At 42.5% G+C, this 18,651-nt stretch overlaps 1 protein-coding gene across 2 annotated transcripts in view; it reads right to left on the minus strand.

The window, feature by feature from the left end:
• CATSPERE (catsper channel auxiliary subunit epsilon) overlaps positions 1–18,651 on the minus strand; it is a 198,455-nt gene that overhangs the window by 16,797 nt on the left and 163,007 nt on the right. For both annotated transcript variants that reach the window (XM_043567779.1, XM_043567780.1), the window contains exons 16-18: positions 18,363–18,396; positions 18,215–18,294; positions 8,494–8,593 (exon numbers count right to left, since the gene is read on the minus strand). In XM_043567779.1, coding sequence (XP_043423714.1) covers positions 8,494–8,593; positions 18,215–18,294; positions 18,363–18,396 — 214 coding nt within the window. The remainder of the gene's footprint in view (positions 1–8,493; positions 8,594–18,214; positions 18,295–18,362; positions 18,397–18,651) is intronic.

Consider the following 18,651-nt stretch of genomic DNA (forward strand, 5'->3'; position numbering starts at 1 on the left):
GGGCATTTCCTTCTGACACCTCTTCCAGTTGACTCTGTTTTCAGTCATCACTCCTAATAGTCAAATTCTTCACTCCAGTTAGTGCAGTTTTGATTTTTTTTTTTTTTCCAGAAGTGATCGGCAGCTCAGAGGCATGGATAAGGCAGAATGATTGATGTTTAAAGTTGCCGTGTGGGGCATTGGAACAACCCGGGGAGGTGACTTGCAGGTATTGGCAAGATGGAGTCTGGAGGACGAAACCATGGAGCTCAAGTTAGGCAGGAAAAGAGGAAATATGGGGGTGGCAGAGAGGGAGAGAGCAGAGGGCTCAATATGGTGGATGTCTAGACTGCGAGAGGAAAAGTAAGAGGCAGAGGAGCAGTGGGGATAACAACCACAGGGCTAGAAAATTGGGGGTTGAGGTCAGAGACCGCAGTGTTTGCATTTAAAGGTTTTTTTTTAATATGAAATTTATTGTCAAATTGGTTTCCATACCACACCCAGGGCTCATCCCAACAGGTGCCCTCCTCAATACCCATCACCGACCCTCCTTTCCCTCCCACCCCCCATCAACCCTCAGTTTGTTCTAGGTTTTTAACAGTCTCTTATGGTTTGGCTTCCTCCTTCTCTAACCTTTTTTTCTTCCTTCCCCTCCCCCATGGTCTTCTGTTACGTTTCTCAGGATCCACATAAGCATGAAAACATATGGTATCTGTTTTTCTCCGTAGGACTTATTTCACTTAGCATAACACTCTCCAGTTCCATCCACATTGCTACAAAAGGCCATATTTCATTCTTTCTCATTGCCACGTAGTACTCCATTGTGTATATAAACCACAATTTCTTTATCCATTCATCAGTTGATGGACATTTAGGCTCTTTCCACAATTTGGCTATTGTTGAGAGTGCTGCTATAAACAATGGGGTACAAGTACCCTATGCATCAGCACTCCTGTATCCCTTGGGTAAATTCCTAGCAGTGCTATTGCTGGGTCATAGGGTAGATCTATTTTTAATTTTCTGAGGAACCTCCACACTTTTTCCAGAGTGGCTGCACCAATTTGCGTTCCCACCAACAGTGCAAGAGGGTTCCCATTTCTCCACATCCTCGCCAGCATCTATAGTCTCCTGGTTTGTTCATTTTAACCACTCTGACTGGCGTGAGGTGGTATCTGAGTGTGGTTTTGATTTGTGTTTCCCTGATGAGGAGCGACGTTGAGCATCTTTTCATGTGCTGGTTGGCCATCTGGATGTCTTCTTTAGAGAAGTGTCTATTCATGTTTTCTGCCCATTTTTTCACTGGGTTATTTGTTTTTCAGGTGTGGAGTTTGGTGAGCTCTTTATAGATTTTGGATACTAGCCCTTTGTCCGATATGTCATTTGCAAATATCTTTTCCCATTCCGTTGGTTGCCTTTTAGTTTAAAATTTTTTTTTTCAACGTTTATTTATTTTTGGGACAGAGAGAGACAGAGCATGAACGGGGGAGGGGCAGAGAGAGAGGGAGACACAGAATCGGAAACAGGCTCCAGGCTCTCAGCCATCAGCCCAGAGCCCGACGCGGGGCTCGAACTCACAGACCGCGAGATCGTGACCTGACTGAAGTCGGACGCTTAACCGACTGCGCCACCCAGGCGCCCCTGTTGCCTTTTAGTTTTGTTGGTTGTTTCCTTTGCTGTGCAGAAGCTTTTTATCTTCATGAGGTCCTAATAGTTCATTTTTGCTTTTAATTCCCTTGCCTTTGGGGATGTGTCAAGTAAGAAATTGCTGTGGCTGAGGTCAGAGAGGTTTTTTCCTGCTTTCTTCTCTAGGGTTTTGATGGTTTCCTGTCTCACATTCAGGTCCTTTACCCATTTTGAGTTTATTTTTGTGAATGGTGTAAGAAAGTGGTCTAGTTTCATCCTTCTGCATGTTGCCGTCCAGTTCTCCCAGCACCATTGGTTAAAGAGACTGTCTTTTTTCCATTGGATATTCTTTCCTGCTTTGTCAAAGATTAGTTGGCCATACGTTTGTGGGTCTAGTTCTGGGGTTTCTATTCTATTCCCTTGGTCTATGTGTCTGTTTTTGTGCCAATACCATGCTGTCCTGATGATGACAGCTTTGTAGTAGAGGCTAAAGTCTGGGATTGTGATGCCTCCTGCTTTGGTCTTCTTCAAAATTACTTTGGCTATTCGGGGCCTTTTGTGGTTCCATACAAATTTTAGGATTGCTTGTTCTAGCTTCAAGAAGAATGCTGGTGCAATTTTGATTGGGATTGCATTGAATGTGTAGATAGCTTTGGGTAGTAATGACATTTTAACAATATTTATTCTTCCAATCCATGAGCATGGAATGTTTTCCCATTTCTGTGTATCTTCTTCAATTTCCTTCATAAGCTTTCTATAGTTTTCAGCATACAGATCTTTTACATCTTTGGTTAGGTTTACTCCTAGGTATTTTATGCTTCTTGGTGCAATTGTGAATGGGATCAGTTTCTTTGTTTGTCTTTCTGTTGCTTCATTATTAGTGTATAAGAATGCAACTGATTTCTGTATGTTGATTTTGTATCCTGCGACTTTGCTGAATTCATCTATCAGTTCTAGCAGACTTCTGGTGGAGTCTATCGGATTTTCCATGTATAATATCATGTCATCTTCAAAAAGTGAAAGCTTAACTTCATATTTGCCAGTTTTTATGCCTTTGATTTCCTTTTGTTGTCTGATTGCTGATGCTAGCACTTCCAACACTATGTTAAACAACAGCGGTGAGTGGACATCCCTGTCGTGTTCCTGATCTCAGGGGGAAAGCTCTCAGTTTTTCCCCATTGATAATGATATTAGCTGTGGGCTTTTCATAAATGGCTTTTATGATGTTGAAGTATGTTTCTTGTACCCCGACTTTCTCGAGGGTTTTTATTAAGAAAGGATGCTGAATTTTGTCAAATGCTTTTTCTGCATCGATTGACAGGATCATATGGTTCTTATTTTTTCTTTTATTAATGTGATGTATCACATTGATTGATTTGCAAATGTTGAATCAGCCCTGCAGCCCAGGAATGAATCCCACTTGATCATGGTGAATAATTCTTTTTATATGCTGTTGAATTTGATTTGCTAGTATCTTATTGAGAATTTTTGCATCCATATTCATCAGGGATATTGGCCTGTAGTTCTCTTTTCTTGCTAGGTCTCTGTCTGGTTTAGGAATCAAAGTAATGCTGGCTTCATAGAATGAGTCTGGAAGTTTTCCTTCCCTTTCTATTTTTTGGAACAGCTTGAGAAGGATAGGTATTATCTCTGCTTTAAATGTCTGGTAGAATTCCCCTGGGAAGCCATCTGGTCCTGGACTCTTACTTGTTGGGAGATTTTTGATAACTGATTCAATTTCTTCACTGGTTATTCAAGCTTTCTATTTCTTCCTGTTTGAGTTTTGGAAGTGTGTGGGTGTTTAGGAATTTGTCCATTTCTTCCAGGTTGTCCAGTTTGTTGGCATATAATTTTTCATAGTATTCCCTGATAATTGCTTGTATTTTGAGGGATTGGTTGTAATAATTCCATTTTCATTCCTGATTTTATCTATTTGGGTCATCTCCCTTTTCATTTTGAGAAGCCTGGCTAGAGGTTTATCAATTTTGTTTATTTTTTCAAAAAACCAACTCTTGGTTTCATTGATCTGCTCTACAGTTTTTTTTAGATTCTATATTGTTTATTTCTGCTCTGATCTTTATTATTTCTCTTCTTCTGCTAGGTTTAGGGTGTCTTTGCTGCTCTGCTTGTATTTCCTTTAGGTGTGCTGTTAGGTTTTGTATTTGGGATTTTTCTTGTTTCTTGAGATAGGCCTGGATTGCAAGGTATTTTCCTCTCAGGACTGTCTTCACTGCATCCCAAAGCTTTTGGATTGTTGTCTTTTCATTTTCATTTGTTTCCATATATTTTCAAATTTCTTCTCTAATTGCCTGGTTGACACATTCATGCTTTAGTAGGGTGTTCTCTAACCTCCATGCTTTTGGAGGTTTTCCAGACTTTTTCCTGTGGTTGATTTCAAGCTTCATAGCATTGTGGTCTGAAATGTGCATCGTATGATTTCAATTCTTGTATACTTATGAAGGGCTGTTTTGTGACCTAGTATGTGATCTGTCTTGGAGAATGTTCCATGTGCACTCGAGAAGAAAGTATATTCTGTTGCTTTGGGATGCAGAGTTCTAAATATACCTGTGAAGTCCATCTGATCCAATGTATCATTCAGGGCCCTTGTTTCTTTATTGATCCTGTGTCTAGATGATCTATCCATTGCTGTAAGTGGAGTATTAAAGTCCCCTGCAATTACCACATTCTTATCAATAAGGTTGCTTATGTTTGTGATTAATTGTTTTATATATTTGGGGGCTCCCGTATTCGGCGCATAGACATTTACAATTGTTAGCTCTTTCTCATGGATAGGCCTTGTGACAGCCTTTAATTTAAAGTCTAGTTTGTCTGATCTAAGTCTGGCTACTCCAGCTTTCTCCTGAGTTCCAGTAGCATGATAGATAGTTCTCCATCCCCTCACTTTCAATCTGAAGGTGCCCTCAGGTCTAAAATGAGTCTCTTGTAGACAGCAAATAGATGGGTCTTGTTTTTTTTATCCATTCTGATACCCTACGTCTTTTGGTTGGAGCATTTAGTCCATTTACATTCAGTGTTATTATAGAAAGATATGGGCTGAGAGTCATTGTGATGTCTGTAGGTTTCATGCTTGTAGTGATGTCTCTGGTACTTTGTCGTCCTTGCAACATTTCACTCACAGAATCCCCCTTAGGATCTCTTGTAGGGCTGGTTTAGTGGTGATGAATTCCTTCAGTTTTTGTTTGTTTGGGAAGACCTTTATCTCTCCTTCTATTCCGAATGACAGACTTGCTGAATAAAGCATTCTTGGCTGTATATTTTTTCTGTTCATCACATTGAAGATTTCCTGCCATTCTTTGCTGGCCTGCCAAGTTTCAGTAGATAGGTCTGTCAATAGTCTTATCAGTCTCCCTTCATATGTTAGAGCATGTTTATCCCTAGCTGCTTTCCGAATTTTCTCTTTATCCTTGTATTTTGCCAGTTTCACTATGATATGTTGTGCAGATTGATTCAAGTTACATCTGAAGGGAGTTCTCTTTGCCTCTTGGATTTCAATGCCTTTTTTCCTTCCCCAGATCAGGGAAGTTCTCAGCTATGATTTGTTCAAGTACACCTTCAGCCCTTTCTCTCTCTCTTCCTCTTCTGGAATTCCTATTATATGGATATTGTTCTGTTTGATTGCAGCACTTAGTTCTCTAATTCTCCCCTCATACTCCTGGATTTTTTTCTCTCTTTTTCTCTGCTTCCTCTTTTTCCATAATTTTATCTTCTAATTCACCTATTCTCTCCTCTGCCTCTTCAATCCGAGCTACGGTCGCCTCCATTTTATTTTGCACCTCATTTATAGCATTTTTTAGCTCCTCATGACTATTTCTCAGTCTCTTGATCTCAGTAGCAATAGATTCTCTGCTGTCATCTCTACTTTTTTCAAGCCCAGCAATTAATTTTTCAACTCTTATTGTAAGTTCTTGTTCCGTCATATTGCTTAAATTGTTTTTGATCAATTCGTTAGCTGTCGCTACTTCCTGGAGTTTCTCTTGAGGAGAATTCTTCCGTTTTGTCATTTTGGGTAGTCCCTGGGGTGGCGTCCAACTGCAGGGCACTTCCGCTGTGCTGTCTGGAGTAACTTGTGTTGGTGGGTGGGGCCGCAGTCAGACCCAACATCTGTACCCAGCCCACTGCTGGGGCTACAGTCAGACTGGTGTGTACCTTATCTTCCCGTCTCCCAGGGGCAGGACTCACTTGGAGTGGTGTGGCCCCTGTCTGGGCTACTTGCACACTGCCAGGCTTGTGGTGCTGCTTCTATGGGATATGGCGTATTAGCCGGGGTGGATCCGCAAGGTGCACAGGGGCGGGAGGGGTAGGCTCAGCTCTCTTTGCCTTTGGTGGTCCCCTGCGGGAGGGTCCCTGAAGCACCAGGAGGGAGGCAGACCCGTCGGAGGGATGGATCCACAGAAACACTGTCGTTGGGCGTTTTCGCAGCGCAAGCAGTTCGGGAACTGGTTCCCTTTGGGATTTCGGCTTGGGGATGGGAGAGGGAGATGGTGCTGGCCAGTGCCTTTGTTCCCTGCGGAGCTGAGCTCTGTCTGCCAGGGCTCAACACCTCTCCCTCCTCGTGTCCTCTCGCCCTCCCGCTCTCTGAGCAGAGCTGTTGACTTTTAACATTCCAGATGTTAAGTCCCACTGGCTGTCAGAACCCATGCAGTCTGGCCCCTCTGCTTTTGCCAGCCAGTCTCAGTGGCTCTGCCTTGCCAGGCGGACTGCCCCTCTACCGCCCCGGCTCCCTCCCGCCAGTCCGTGTAGTGCGCACCGCCTCTCCGCCCTTCCTACCCTCTTCCGTGGGCCTCTCGTCTGCGCTGGGCTCCGGAGACTCCGTTCTGCTAGTCTTCTGGCAGTTTTCTGGGTGTTTTAGGCAGGTGTGGGTGGAATCTAAGTGATCAGCAGGATGAGGTGAGCCCAGCGTCCTCCTACGCTGCCATCTTCCAAATCTATCTACCAAGTTTTTCATTTATTATTTTTTTTTGAGAAAAAGTGACAGAGTGCAAGCAGGAAAGAGGCAGAGAGAGAAGAAGAATCTCAAGCAGGCTCCACGCTGCCAGCGCAGAGCCTGATGTGGGGCTTGATCTCATGAAGCTCTGAGATCATAACCTGAGCTGAAATCAAGAGTTGGACGTTTAACCGACTGAGCCTCCCAGGCACCCCCGGAGTGTTTGAATGTAAATGTAATTATAGCAAAGGGACTGACATTGGTCAAGGCAGGCTCAGCTGTGCCGCAATAAACCCCAACCCTCAGGGCCTTTACGCATTCAAGTTCAATTCCTGCTCACACATAGTCCGGTGCAGATGCCCCTGGTGAGAGGGTTCCCCTGGATGACTCTTCTCAAGCAGTGGAGTGGCTTTTCTGTCTAGTGGCTCTTTGAAGGTTCCCTTCACCGGTCCCTTCTTACCCAGCTTGTATCTATTCCGTCTTTAATTGTTGCTGCAATCGACTGACATGTGGAGGAAGGTCGGAAGCATGGAGGTTCATGCGGCCCCTTCTTTAGCACTTCAGCCTGCACGTGACACATACCGCTTCTGCTCATTCCCCGGAGGTGAGAACCAGTCATGTGGCCCCACCCAGACGCAAACAGGGCGGGGAAACGTCATCCCCATTTAGAAAGCTTCTCCCCAGCAATAGCCCCATGTGATGGCTGGCCACAGTCGGGAGTCAACTGTGACTGCTTTTAGGCCATGAGGAACACTCACCAAGTTCTGAGCAAATGACAGCAACAGCCAGGGATGGGGTATGTGACACCTGGATGACAGGGGCCTTAAACCAATGACACTTGAATTAGGGTGAGGGGATTATTGATCTGGCCATGACACTGTGGATTATGGAGGGCTTTAGTTCCGCAGCTTATCCTGAAGTACTTTGGGGAGAGAGAAAGAGAACCCTTGGTTTGAGAGAAAAACAGGGAAAATTATATTCTCTGAGGAATGTCTACTGAAGAAGGGTCAAGGGGCATTTAACCCCAGGGTATATTAGAAAGGTTTGAGAAGGTGGAGAAAGGTTTGAGAAGGTCCAGGGAATCTGGACCCAGGTACAAGAAGAATGGAATAGTTTAGGGATGAGACTGTGGGGAGAGGGTAGTTGGGAAGGAATCACATTTTGGGGGCTGGACAAGTGTGGGAGGAACATGGTGGGATGGATTTGTTTGGCCACATAATTGAAAGACAGTTTGTTCTTGCGACATTCTGGAGGGGTAGCAGGCGGAACTCATTGTCTCTTGGCTGCTATCTGGGTGGGTTCTCCTTCTTGGAGCATTAAGGTCTCTGACAGATGAGAAAGTTCCTTTGGAAGGAGTCATCCCTGCCTTTGAGCTTGAGATCTCTGGGGAAAAGCAGGAATCAATGCTGGTGACTTCTGGGGAGGCTCCATTGTGATGGGAGGCCCTCAGGATAGAAGGCCGCATAGGGGAGTGAAGTGTGGTGGCCAGGAGGGGTAAGGTCTTCCTGCCAAGACCTGCAAAGTGAGAGGGTTGTCACCAAGGAGGCTGAGTATCTCATCTCATCTCACCCTGAGAGAGTGGGCGAGGGCTTGAGTGGGTCAGAGGGACAGGAGGAAGAGAGAATCTCAAGCAGGCACCACACCCAGTGCAGAGCCCATGCAGGGCTCGATCCCATGACCCTGGGATCATGACCTGGAGCTGAAATTATGAGTTGGACACTCAACCAACTGAGCCACCCAGGCACCCCAAAGTCTGTGACTATGACCAGGGCTTCTTTCCCTGTGAATGAATTTCAGTATTCACAAAATTTAATACACAGGTCGTGTGTGTTTTCTACCTGTGTGTTACAGGTTCTATTTCCCTTAGATAATTTATATACAGATTTAAAACGGGACGACAGGTCTACCTGCGCGTTCAGGTCTGTTTCAACTCAAAGACACCGTACCTTCTTCATGGTATTATTAAAGCTGTAGTCGTTCCTGCCGTGTATTTCCCACACAATGAAATTGACTTCCACATCTTCAACATAGCCATTTTCATTGTATCTGCATGAGACAACAAGCACAACAATAGTAGTTGAGGGTAGAGGACAGGGGTTAAGAGCGGCAGCTTTCTTGTCTGGTGGGCTTCCGTTTCAGTTCTGTGTTTATCCCTGAACAGCCAGCCTTGCAGCCCCAGGGAGGTGACTTATGTTCTGGAAGCCTCGACATCCTCACTTATCTGTAAAATAACAACTGTACCTACTGTACAGGTTTCCTTCACCTCTCAAAATCAGCCTCATAGTGACAAAGCAGAATGATGTCGCCTTTTCAACAGTCAGAGCCCTAAGTGCTCTTCAGTTTGACGGGAACCACGTAGTGAGGAGGTGAGGCCCTGCCGTGCTGGCTGGTCGCAGGGAAAAAGACTGCAGGGATGAAGGAGGAAGGGCACAGCAAAGATCCCCTGGTGTCATTGAATCCACATGAATTCTTTGGGTGACTGTTGCATGCCAGCGAATTAAAGCACAGAATCACTAGGAGAGCAGATGTTCTGGATCTCCCGGGAGGACCCGGCTGGAGGACAGGGCTGAGTGTCAGGGGACGGGCAGCAGCAGTGAGACCTCTCATGGGACCGAGAGCTAGAAGTGGCCACCAGATCCCAGGAGCCACAGTCATGCATGGCTCATGCCCAGGGAGCTCGTGATGACTTCTACCCACAGCAGACCCCAGCAGACAGTCAAGCATGGACAGGTTGCCCACCCCCCAGATGCCAGCACTGGAGACATAAGCCCCATTGAGCTTAGAGTATTCACCCCAAATTCAGTGTGTTTCAAAAGGGATGTTCCTTCAAATTGTTAAGATCATTATTATTGTTTTTTTTTGTTTGTTTGTTTTTGTTTTTTGGTACCGTATGGAAATAGGGGCTTGAGACCAAAGTTCAGGTTCAGTTACTGGTGAAGTTACTGGTGTGTACCAGACCTTGTTGTCATTTTAAACATGGTCACATCTTCCTTCTCCATCAGTCAGTGACCGTTTTTCTGAATGGGAATGTCTCCTCCCCCCCCCCCCCCCCATCCCCCAGGATGAAAATTTCACTTAGGACTTTGGTTCAGGCGCTTGCTGCTGGGCTCTGACTCCAGGACTCTTGCCCCAGTGTCTGATATTTTCTCTTGCTTCCCCTCTCTGTGTTTATCCATAAAAGATCAAGGGTCCTTGACAGTGTTTCTCTACCCACTGCCTGCAACTCTGCCTGACTTCACGGGTCGCTCTACCTGGCTCTCCGTATGTCCTACAACCTGACACAGTCCATTCTTGCTTAGAAAAACCAGCTGTTGTCCCATTCACAAGCAGGGCAGGGGATTTTTACCTATCAGAAAGTGGTATCTGAAGAAGCTACTTTATTTTCATCTTAATTCATTTTTAGGAACCATGAAGACATGAACTCAGGTGTGACTAGCTAGGGGTTAGAGTAGTGGTGGTCGACGTGTTTCCCAGCACAGGAGGAAGGTCACAGAGAACTCTAAACTCTAAAGTTCCTTCCACAGGAAAATGCACACACGTGTGTGACACATTTAATGTGGTATGCAGTTTCGGAGATTTGGGCCAGGCTTTAGCAAAGCTCTCATTCTAGGAGATTCGGAAGGTGCAGCTTGTTTGCATCTTCTGAAAGCCATCACATTCTTGAATGATTAAGGACTAATTGTAAAGCCAGACCTTTTATTTGAATTCAGAAAAAAGATTTTCCTTGAACTGGGAGCAGACATCTTTGGACACTCACAAAACCAATAAGCTATAGCGTCATCTAGTGGCAATAAGGATAAATTACATGACCCCATATTTCCCGGGTTTATAATGCTCCTTGATGATGTTTTATCGATTTCACTGAGCATATGGGACAAAAATACTTCCCCGTGTAAGCATGGCTTATTTTCATTAATGTTCATTAATAAGATATGATACCAATGAAACCTGAGAAATTCGGAAACGTCTTTACTTGGCAACTAACTTCCCTACAACTTGTAACTTCACTGTGACAGTTCCCCTTTTGGAATTCGGAAGGAGAGACCTCTCCGTGGATCCACTGGATGCATATGTTTTCAGTCCTGCACGGCCACTCAGATAGCCCACGGTATCATGTCTTTTATTTTCTGTTTTGCGGTGCTTTAATAGCTGGGTTAATTATCCCAGGAGAATGAATTGGAAGCAGCATGCTCTATCAAGTGAGTCCTGGTGCCCAGACACGTAAATAAGTAACCCCAAGACAAACGTGCCGCCACGTGATCCAAAGTAGGGTTTGCTGCTGTCTGCTCTCCGGCCCCGCCTCCTTCACCCCTCGCAGACTCTCATCTGCCCCTTGACCTCACCAGACTTCCAATCCTGACCCCTCTCTGCTTTCCTCCTCCAGGCAGTTTCCTCCCTGCCCAGCATCCTGGATTCATTCACTTGTTCTGGCCCTGCCTCCAACATCTCACCCCAGTCTTGGACGTCACACTGTGCCTTCCGCATTCAGGCACATGTCACTCGAGAAATTCAAATATGTGGGATTGAACCCACTTGTGGCGTCAACTCAATTGTGCCTTCGGTGTTGTCTGATCATCTTTCTATGGGTCGCCTTAGCCAGGCCGTCTCACATTACCTTCAGTGACCCCTGACATCCTCCTCAAAGCTCCTCCTCAACCCCTCAGGGCGCCCCGTTTACACAGCGTCCTTTCTCTTTCATGGAAGTAAATTGAGGCTGTCAGACATGACTTCTCTTCACTCCCACACTCCTATTTCCAAACCAGTCACTTTCTACATTTAATTTTACTCCCTCCGGGGCGCCTGGGTGGCTCAGTCGGTTGAGCGTCGACTTCGGCTCAGGTCATGATCTCACAGTGAGTTGGAGCCCCACGTCGGGCTCTGTGCTGACACCTCCGAGCCTGGAGCCTGCTTCGGATTCTGTGTCTCCCTCCCTCTCTGTTTCACCACTGCTCACGCTCTCTTTCTCTCTCAAAAATAAATAAATATCAAAAATAAAAATAAAAACAAATTTTTTTTTACTCCTTCCCCCCAAGTCTCAGAGGATGAATTTATTCTCCTTTCAACATTGCCACCTGGGCCTTTGATGCTACTTCCCCAGTTTTCTTCATGGACTTGGCTCCTATAGCTTATTTCATTTTAATTAGAAAATATTTCAAATATGCAGGACACAGAGGATAATGTGAAAGTTGTTATATATCATTCCCATCCAGGTTTTAAACTTTACTTATACATAAATATATCCATAAATCATATATAGTGCTGCTTTGTGGGTTTGCAAATAAATGTAACATGAGGTTACACTGCAAGTATATTTTGGCAACTTCCCCCCCTCCCCCTGACATTCAATATTAGGTTTTGAGATGAATCCATAGAAGTTTCCAGTCTCTTGATCTCTTTTCCTCATCAGCAGCTCCCTCCCGGCTGGCTACTCTTCCTTCCCTACCCAACCCGAGCTTCGTGGCTGACTGTCCGATTCCCTCTTACAGCCATCTTAGTCATTCATTTTCACTGCTGTGCAGTATGGCACTGGCTGACCGTACAACGTATACATCCAAATGTTCACTATGTTTTGTTATGTGTATTTTACCACAATTTGAAAAATCTGTACATAAAGACACCATGAGCACACATTTCCGCCAGGCGTCCTTTGCGCTCGGTTTATGGTAAGATACCGCGAGGTAGCAGGAAGAGTAGGAGAATGTGAAGCCAAGTGAAGAAAACGTTTCAATTGGGAGAGAGTGACCAGCTATGCAATTCTTGCTAACGAGGTCAGGTAGGGTGAGTCTTGTGGGCTGAGCACTGGGTGTACCAATATGGAGGCCACCGGTGACACTAGCCAGCAGTGCCAGTGGTGTGGTGCTGGTAGAATCCTCACTGAGAGGGGCTGGGGGACAGGAGGAGAGTTAGTCACAGTGAGTATGGTAGCTGAAGAGGTAGTGGGGTCAAGGGAGGGTCTTGTTGTGTTTTTGTTTCTGATGACGTTAGAACTGCAGGTTTCTTTGATGATACAGTCAAGAGGGAAAAGTCGATGATGCCGGAGAAGGAGGGGGCAGTTTCGGAAGCAGTGTTCTGAATTAGGAAAGCAGGTGGGGATCCAATTCCCAGATGGAGAGAGAGGCCTTACATGTACGTATAGTTCACCTATGATGATAGGAAGACAGACAGAGTTCAAGGGGACGGATGTTTGCAGATGAGTAGGTAAGGTGGTAGAAGTTTGTGGAGACCTCTTCTGATTGAGGTCACTGGGACTCATTCGTCTTCCTCATTCTCTCTTTTCTTCTATCAATTATCAATCAATTATCAAGCCCTGTGTATTACAATCCCTCATTTTTCTCATAAATAATTCCTCTTCTTTGTCCTTGCTGCTATTTTAATCACTCGTTTTTTTCCTCCATGGAACTACCATTGGAGGTACCAACTGGAGTACCAATTTTCCTCCACTGGTACTACCAATATAGTTTGCCACCTGGTCTCCCTACTTAGACTTGCTTTCCTGAAGGTCATCTTCTACCCTTCTCCCAGAGAGAACTAGTTAAGGCACATATTTGATCATGCCACTCTACCATAGAATGGACAGAAAGTCTTTCACAAGGTAGACTCCACCTAGCTAGTTTCCCAGCCTCTTGGCTTGACACTTACTGCCTCACTTAATGCCCCAACAGCATTTTACTGTTGGAACTGTGCATTTTCTTCCTCACCATAATTTTTGCTTGAAAGGCTCCCTGGTGGAGTCCATTATCACCTTCCCCACTTCTCTTTTTCCCTCCCTGCCTTCAGCTAAATATTCATTATCCTTTAAGACTCAGTGACTAGCTCAAATGCAAGTTATTCTGGAAATATTTCCCAAAGCCCATCTCCCTTCCGCAGCTGGGTTGGATTCTTTTCTTTTGAGTTTCCTTTTTATTATTCCATATCAGCTCATATGTTTATCTAATTCATCAGGCTCTTGAGCCCTGGGAACAGAAATCCTATCTTATTTATCTTTGAATTCCCATTGCCTACCAGAGTAAAATGTTCAAAGATGTTTAATAATAATGAATTGAAGAGTACACTTCTCTGGGAGAGAACATTAAGATTATGTACCACTGGGGGATTAGGTACCGCATTAAACAAAAAACAAAAAAAAAAACAAGGAGCCTGGGAAGATGGCAGAATAGGAGGACCCTGAGCTCATCCCATCCCACATTTTCAACTAGACATCACCCACATCCAAATCAATAAGCCAGAGAGTTATCTGAAGACTGGTAGAACAGACTCCGCTACTAAATATAGAAAAGAAGAGAGGTAAGGAACACAAAAGAAATGAGTAATTCTGTAAAAAAAAAAAAGTCAGTCAAGGAACTCACACAAAAAAGGATGTAAAACATAATAACATATACCTAAAATATAGGTAGGAGAGGCAAAAAGAGTGGTTTCAAACTTAAATGACCACGAACTTAATATAGACTGCTGCATGCAGATGAGGTTATATACAAACCTGATGGTAACTATATACCAAAAACTGTTAATAAGTATGTAAAGACTAAAGAGAAAGAAATGCAAATATATCACTAAAGAAAATCAACAAAACGTGAGAGAAAGACAAGAAAGGATCAGAGAAAATCTTCAGGAACAACTAAGTAATAAACCAAGTGATAAAATGGCAGTCAGTTTATACCCATCAATACTTACTTTGAATGGATTAAACATTCCAATCAAAAGACATAGGGTGACAGAAAGGACAAAAAAACAAGACTCATTTTTGGGGCACCTGGGTGGCTCAGTCAGTTAAGTGACTGACTCTTTTGATTTCTGCTCAGGTCATGATCTCACAGTTTGTGAGACGAGCCCCATGTTGGGGTCTGCACTGACAGCATTAAGCCTGCTTGGGATTCTCTCTCTGCCCCTCCCCTGTTTACGTGCTCGCTCTGTCTCTCAAAATAAATAAATAAACTTAAAAAAAAAACACCAAAACAAAACAAGAGCTATCTATATGTTGCTTACAGGAGACTCATTTTAGACCAAAAGACACCTGCAGATTGAAAGTGAGGGGATGGAGAAACATTTATCATGCAAATGGACATCAAAAGAAAGCTGGACTAGCAATACTTCTATTGGAAAAACTAGACTTTAAATAAAGACTGTAACAAGAGACAAAGAAGGATACTATATAATAATAAAGGAGACGATACAAGAAGATATAACAATTGTAAATATTAATGCACCAAACATCAAAGCACCCAAATGGATAAAAAAAGTTAACAAACATAAAGGAACTAATTGATAATAATACAATAATAGTAGGGGACTTTAACAACCCACTTACATCCATGGACAGATCATCTATATAGGACATCAACAAGGAAACAATGGCTCTGAATGACACACTGGACCACATGGATTTAACAGATATATTCAAGACCTTCCATCCTAAAACAGCAGAATACACATTCAAGTGCACTCAGAACATTCTGCAGAATAGATCACATATTAAGCCATAAAACAAATCTTAACAAATTCAAGAAATTGAAGTCATACATGCATCTTTTCTCATCACAATGCTATGAAACTAGGAGTCAACCACAAGAAAAAATCTGGAAAGAGCACAATATATGGAGGTTAAAGAACATGCTACTAAACAATGAGTGGGTCAAGAAGAAATGAAAGAAAAAATAAAAAAGTACATGGAAACATATGACAATGAAAACACAATGGCTCAAAACCTCTGGGATGCAGCAAAAGTGGTCCTAAGAGGGAAGTATATACCAATATAGGTCTCCTTCAAGAAGCAAGAAAAATCTCAAATAAACAACCTAACCTTGCACCTAAATAAGCTAGAATAAGACAACAAAACCTTAAACCAGCAGAAGAAAGGAAATAATAAAGGTTAGAACATAAATAAGTGTTATAGAAACTGAAAAACCAATAGAACAGTTCAATGAAACCAAAAGCTGGTTCTTTGAAAAAATCAACAAAATTGGAAAACCTGTGGCCAGACTTCTCAAAGAAAGAGAGAGAGAGAGAGAGAGAAAGAGAGAGAGAGAGAGAGAGAAAGTGAGCAGGACAGGACCCAAATAAATAAAATCATAAACAAGAGAGGAGAAATAACAACCAACACCACAGAAATACAAACAATTATAAGAGAATATTATGAAAAAACCATAACGGCAAAAAATTGGACAACCTAGAAGAAATGAACAAATGCCTGGAAATGTACAAACTACCAAAACTGAAACAGGAGGAAATAGAAAATTTGAGCAGATGAATAATTAGCAAAGAAATTGAGTCAGTAATCAAAATATTCCCCCCAAAACAGAAGTCCAGGACCAGATGGCTACACAGGTGAATTCTACCAAGCATTATTTCTTCATTTAAAAAAAATTTTAGTTAGTTAATATACCGTGCAATATTGGTTTCAGAAGTAGAATTTAGTGATTCTTCACTTATATACAACACCCAGTGCTCATCACAACAAGTGCCCTCCTTAGTACCTATCACCCGTCTAGTCCATCTCGCACTATCCTCCCTCCATCAACCCTCAGTTTGTTCCCTATCATTAAGTCTCTTATGGTTTGTTTCCATTTCTTATCTCCCCACCTTCCCATATGTTCATTTGTTTTGCTTCTTAAACTCCACATATGAGTGAAATCATATATTTGTCTTTCTCTGATTGACTTATTTTGCTTAGGATAATACATTCTAGCTCCATCCATGTTGTTGAAAATGGCAAGATTTCATTCTTTTAGATGGCTGAGTAATATTCCATTGTGCGTGTGTGTATAAAATGGAGTATTATTCAGCCATGAAAAAGAATGAAATCTTGCCATTTGCAATGACATGGATGGAACCGGAGAGTATAATGCTAACTGAAATAAGTCAGAGAAAGACAGATACCATATAATTTCACTGATATGTAGAGTTTAAAAACCAAAACAAATGAGAAAGGGAAAAAAAGAGAGAGAGACAAATCAACAAACAGACTCCTAATTATAGAGTACAATCTGATGGCTACCAGAGGGTATGGGGGTGGAGGGAATGGGTGATATAGGTGATGGGGATTAAGGAGTGCACTTGTCATAATGAGCACAGGGTGATGTATGGAACTATTGACTTACTATATTGTACACCTGAAACTAATGTAACAGTATGTTAACTAACTGGAATTAAAATAAAAATTTAAGGGGCGCCTGGGTGGCACAGTCGGTTAAGCGTCCGACTTCAGCCAGGTCACGATCTCGCGGTCCGGGAGTTCGAGCCCCGCGTCGGGCTCTGGGCTGATGGCTCGGAGCCTGGAGCCTGTTTCCGATTCTGTGTCTCCCTCTCTCTCTGCCCCTCCCCCGTTCATGCTCTGTCTCTCTCTGTCCCAAAAATAAATAAATGTTGAAAAAAAATTAAAAAAAAAATAAATAAAAATTTAAAAAACAAAGCAAAACAAACAAAGAGAAAAATGAGGCCTCAGTGGTGGAAGGGGTTTCAAGGGTTCTCAGGAAAAGCAGTGGCATCACTAGATGTGTAGAAGAACAAAACTTAAGAAGATAGCAGAATGGCCTGATAGCTAAGAGGACCCAGGACAGAGGGACTGTAGGACAATGATGTAGAGGGCACAGCACAGAATCTTAGAACTGCCATGGGTGAGGACTGGTGGGCAGGACATGATGGCAGAGGACTTCTGGGTCCCAATAAGGACAGCTCCCATAGCAAAATTAAATCAGAGCACCTGATTCACTATGTCATACCTACCACCTGAGAGATCTCAGAAATTGTCTCTAGCCTGAGCGGTCCCGCAAACTCTAAAGCTGGAAACCTTGACTAAAATTTTGATATTTTACACATAAGAATTTCATTTCCTAATGGCATATCTGGACTGGTATCCAAACATGTATGTAAGTGGCTATTCACCACCATTTTGTTTATAATAGCAAAAAAAAAAAAATTAGGAAATGGGTCATTTAGCTCTTATATTTTTCTATTTTAAGTTTTGCAACAAGCTGTGTAACTGCTATAATCATGGGGTCCCTGGGTGACTCAGTTGGTTAAGAGTCAGACTCTTGATATCAGCTCAGGTCTTGAACTCAGGGTCATGATTTTGAGCTCCATGTTGTGTGTGGAGCCTACTTAAAATCATCAATCAAGAATAAAATCAAAGATACAAGCAAAGTAATATAAAACTACATGCAAAAGCCTTCCTAATAGCATTTTATTCTCATTATAAAATATTATTTTTAAGAATTAAGTTAGAGATAATATTTTTGAAGTCTCCCCAATGTACCAGCCCTTATCAGCAATCTAGTTTCTTTCCTTGCAACCTTTCAGTTATTGTTGGCCCATGGACAGAACAGTCATATGTCACCTGGGGAAGGTAATTCCTATCAAACAGGCAGGGGTGCTGGTAAGAGCTTGGGGAGAGATATAGAGAGAATAAAGCAAGGGTGAAGAGATCACCTGCATGCCTGAGAAGAGCCTCAGTTATCTTATCCACTATGTCTCAGCGGTGAAATTACAAGCTCTCTCAACAGGCAAGCACCATGGGTAGTCCAACTTTGTATAACCAGTATTGAAAACCTAGAGTTGCATGTATTGGGTGCTCAAAAATATTTATTATTAAGTGCATAATTAATTAGCTTTGTTTTCATACTTTCATTTTGAAACTTTCAAAGTAAGTAAAAATTTTAGTAAGAATATACTTACAGTTGAACCAAAGGGTGAAACTTTTCTCGAAAATCAAGTCTCAATGGGCAGCCATATTCTTTCCAATTATATTTTACTCGCTAGAAAAGGAAAAATGATTTAGTTATTTTCTATATATGTCTGATTGATAAAATTATAGTTTTCTTACCAAGTTTTTAGATGGTTTATTCCTCAAATATGACCTGTAAAAAAAGAATCATTTTTCATTACTTATTTTTCTTTCTTCTTTTCAAACTTAAAAATCAAAACCATTACTTTGTTCAGGTAAGGAGGTATTACAAAAGTTAAATAAATAAACATAATTACAAAACACTCCCCAAATGTGTGGAGATTAAATAACACACTTCTAAATAACTCATGGGTCAAAGAAGAAATCTTAAGAGAAATTTTAAAACATTTTGAACTAAATGAAAATGAAAACACAACTTATCAAAATT

This window comes from Prionailurus bengalensis, chromosome E4 (genome assembly GCF_016509475.1).
Source record: "Prionailurus bengalensis isolate Pbe53 chromosome E4, Fcat_Pben_1.1_paternal_pri, whole genome shotgun sequence".
Lineage (NCBI taxonomy): Eukaryota > Metazoa > Chordata > Mammalia > Carnivora > Felidae > Prionailurus > Prionailurus bengalensis.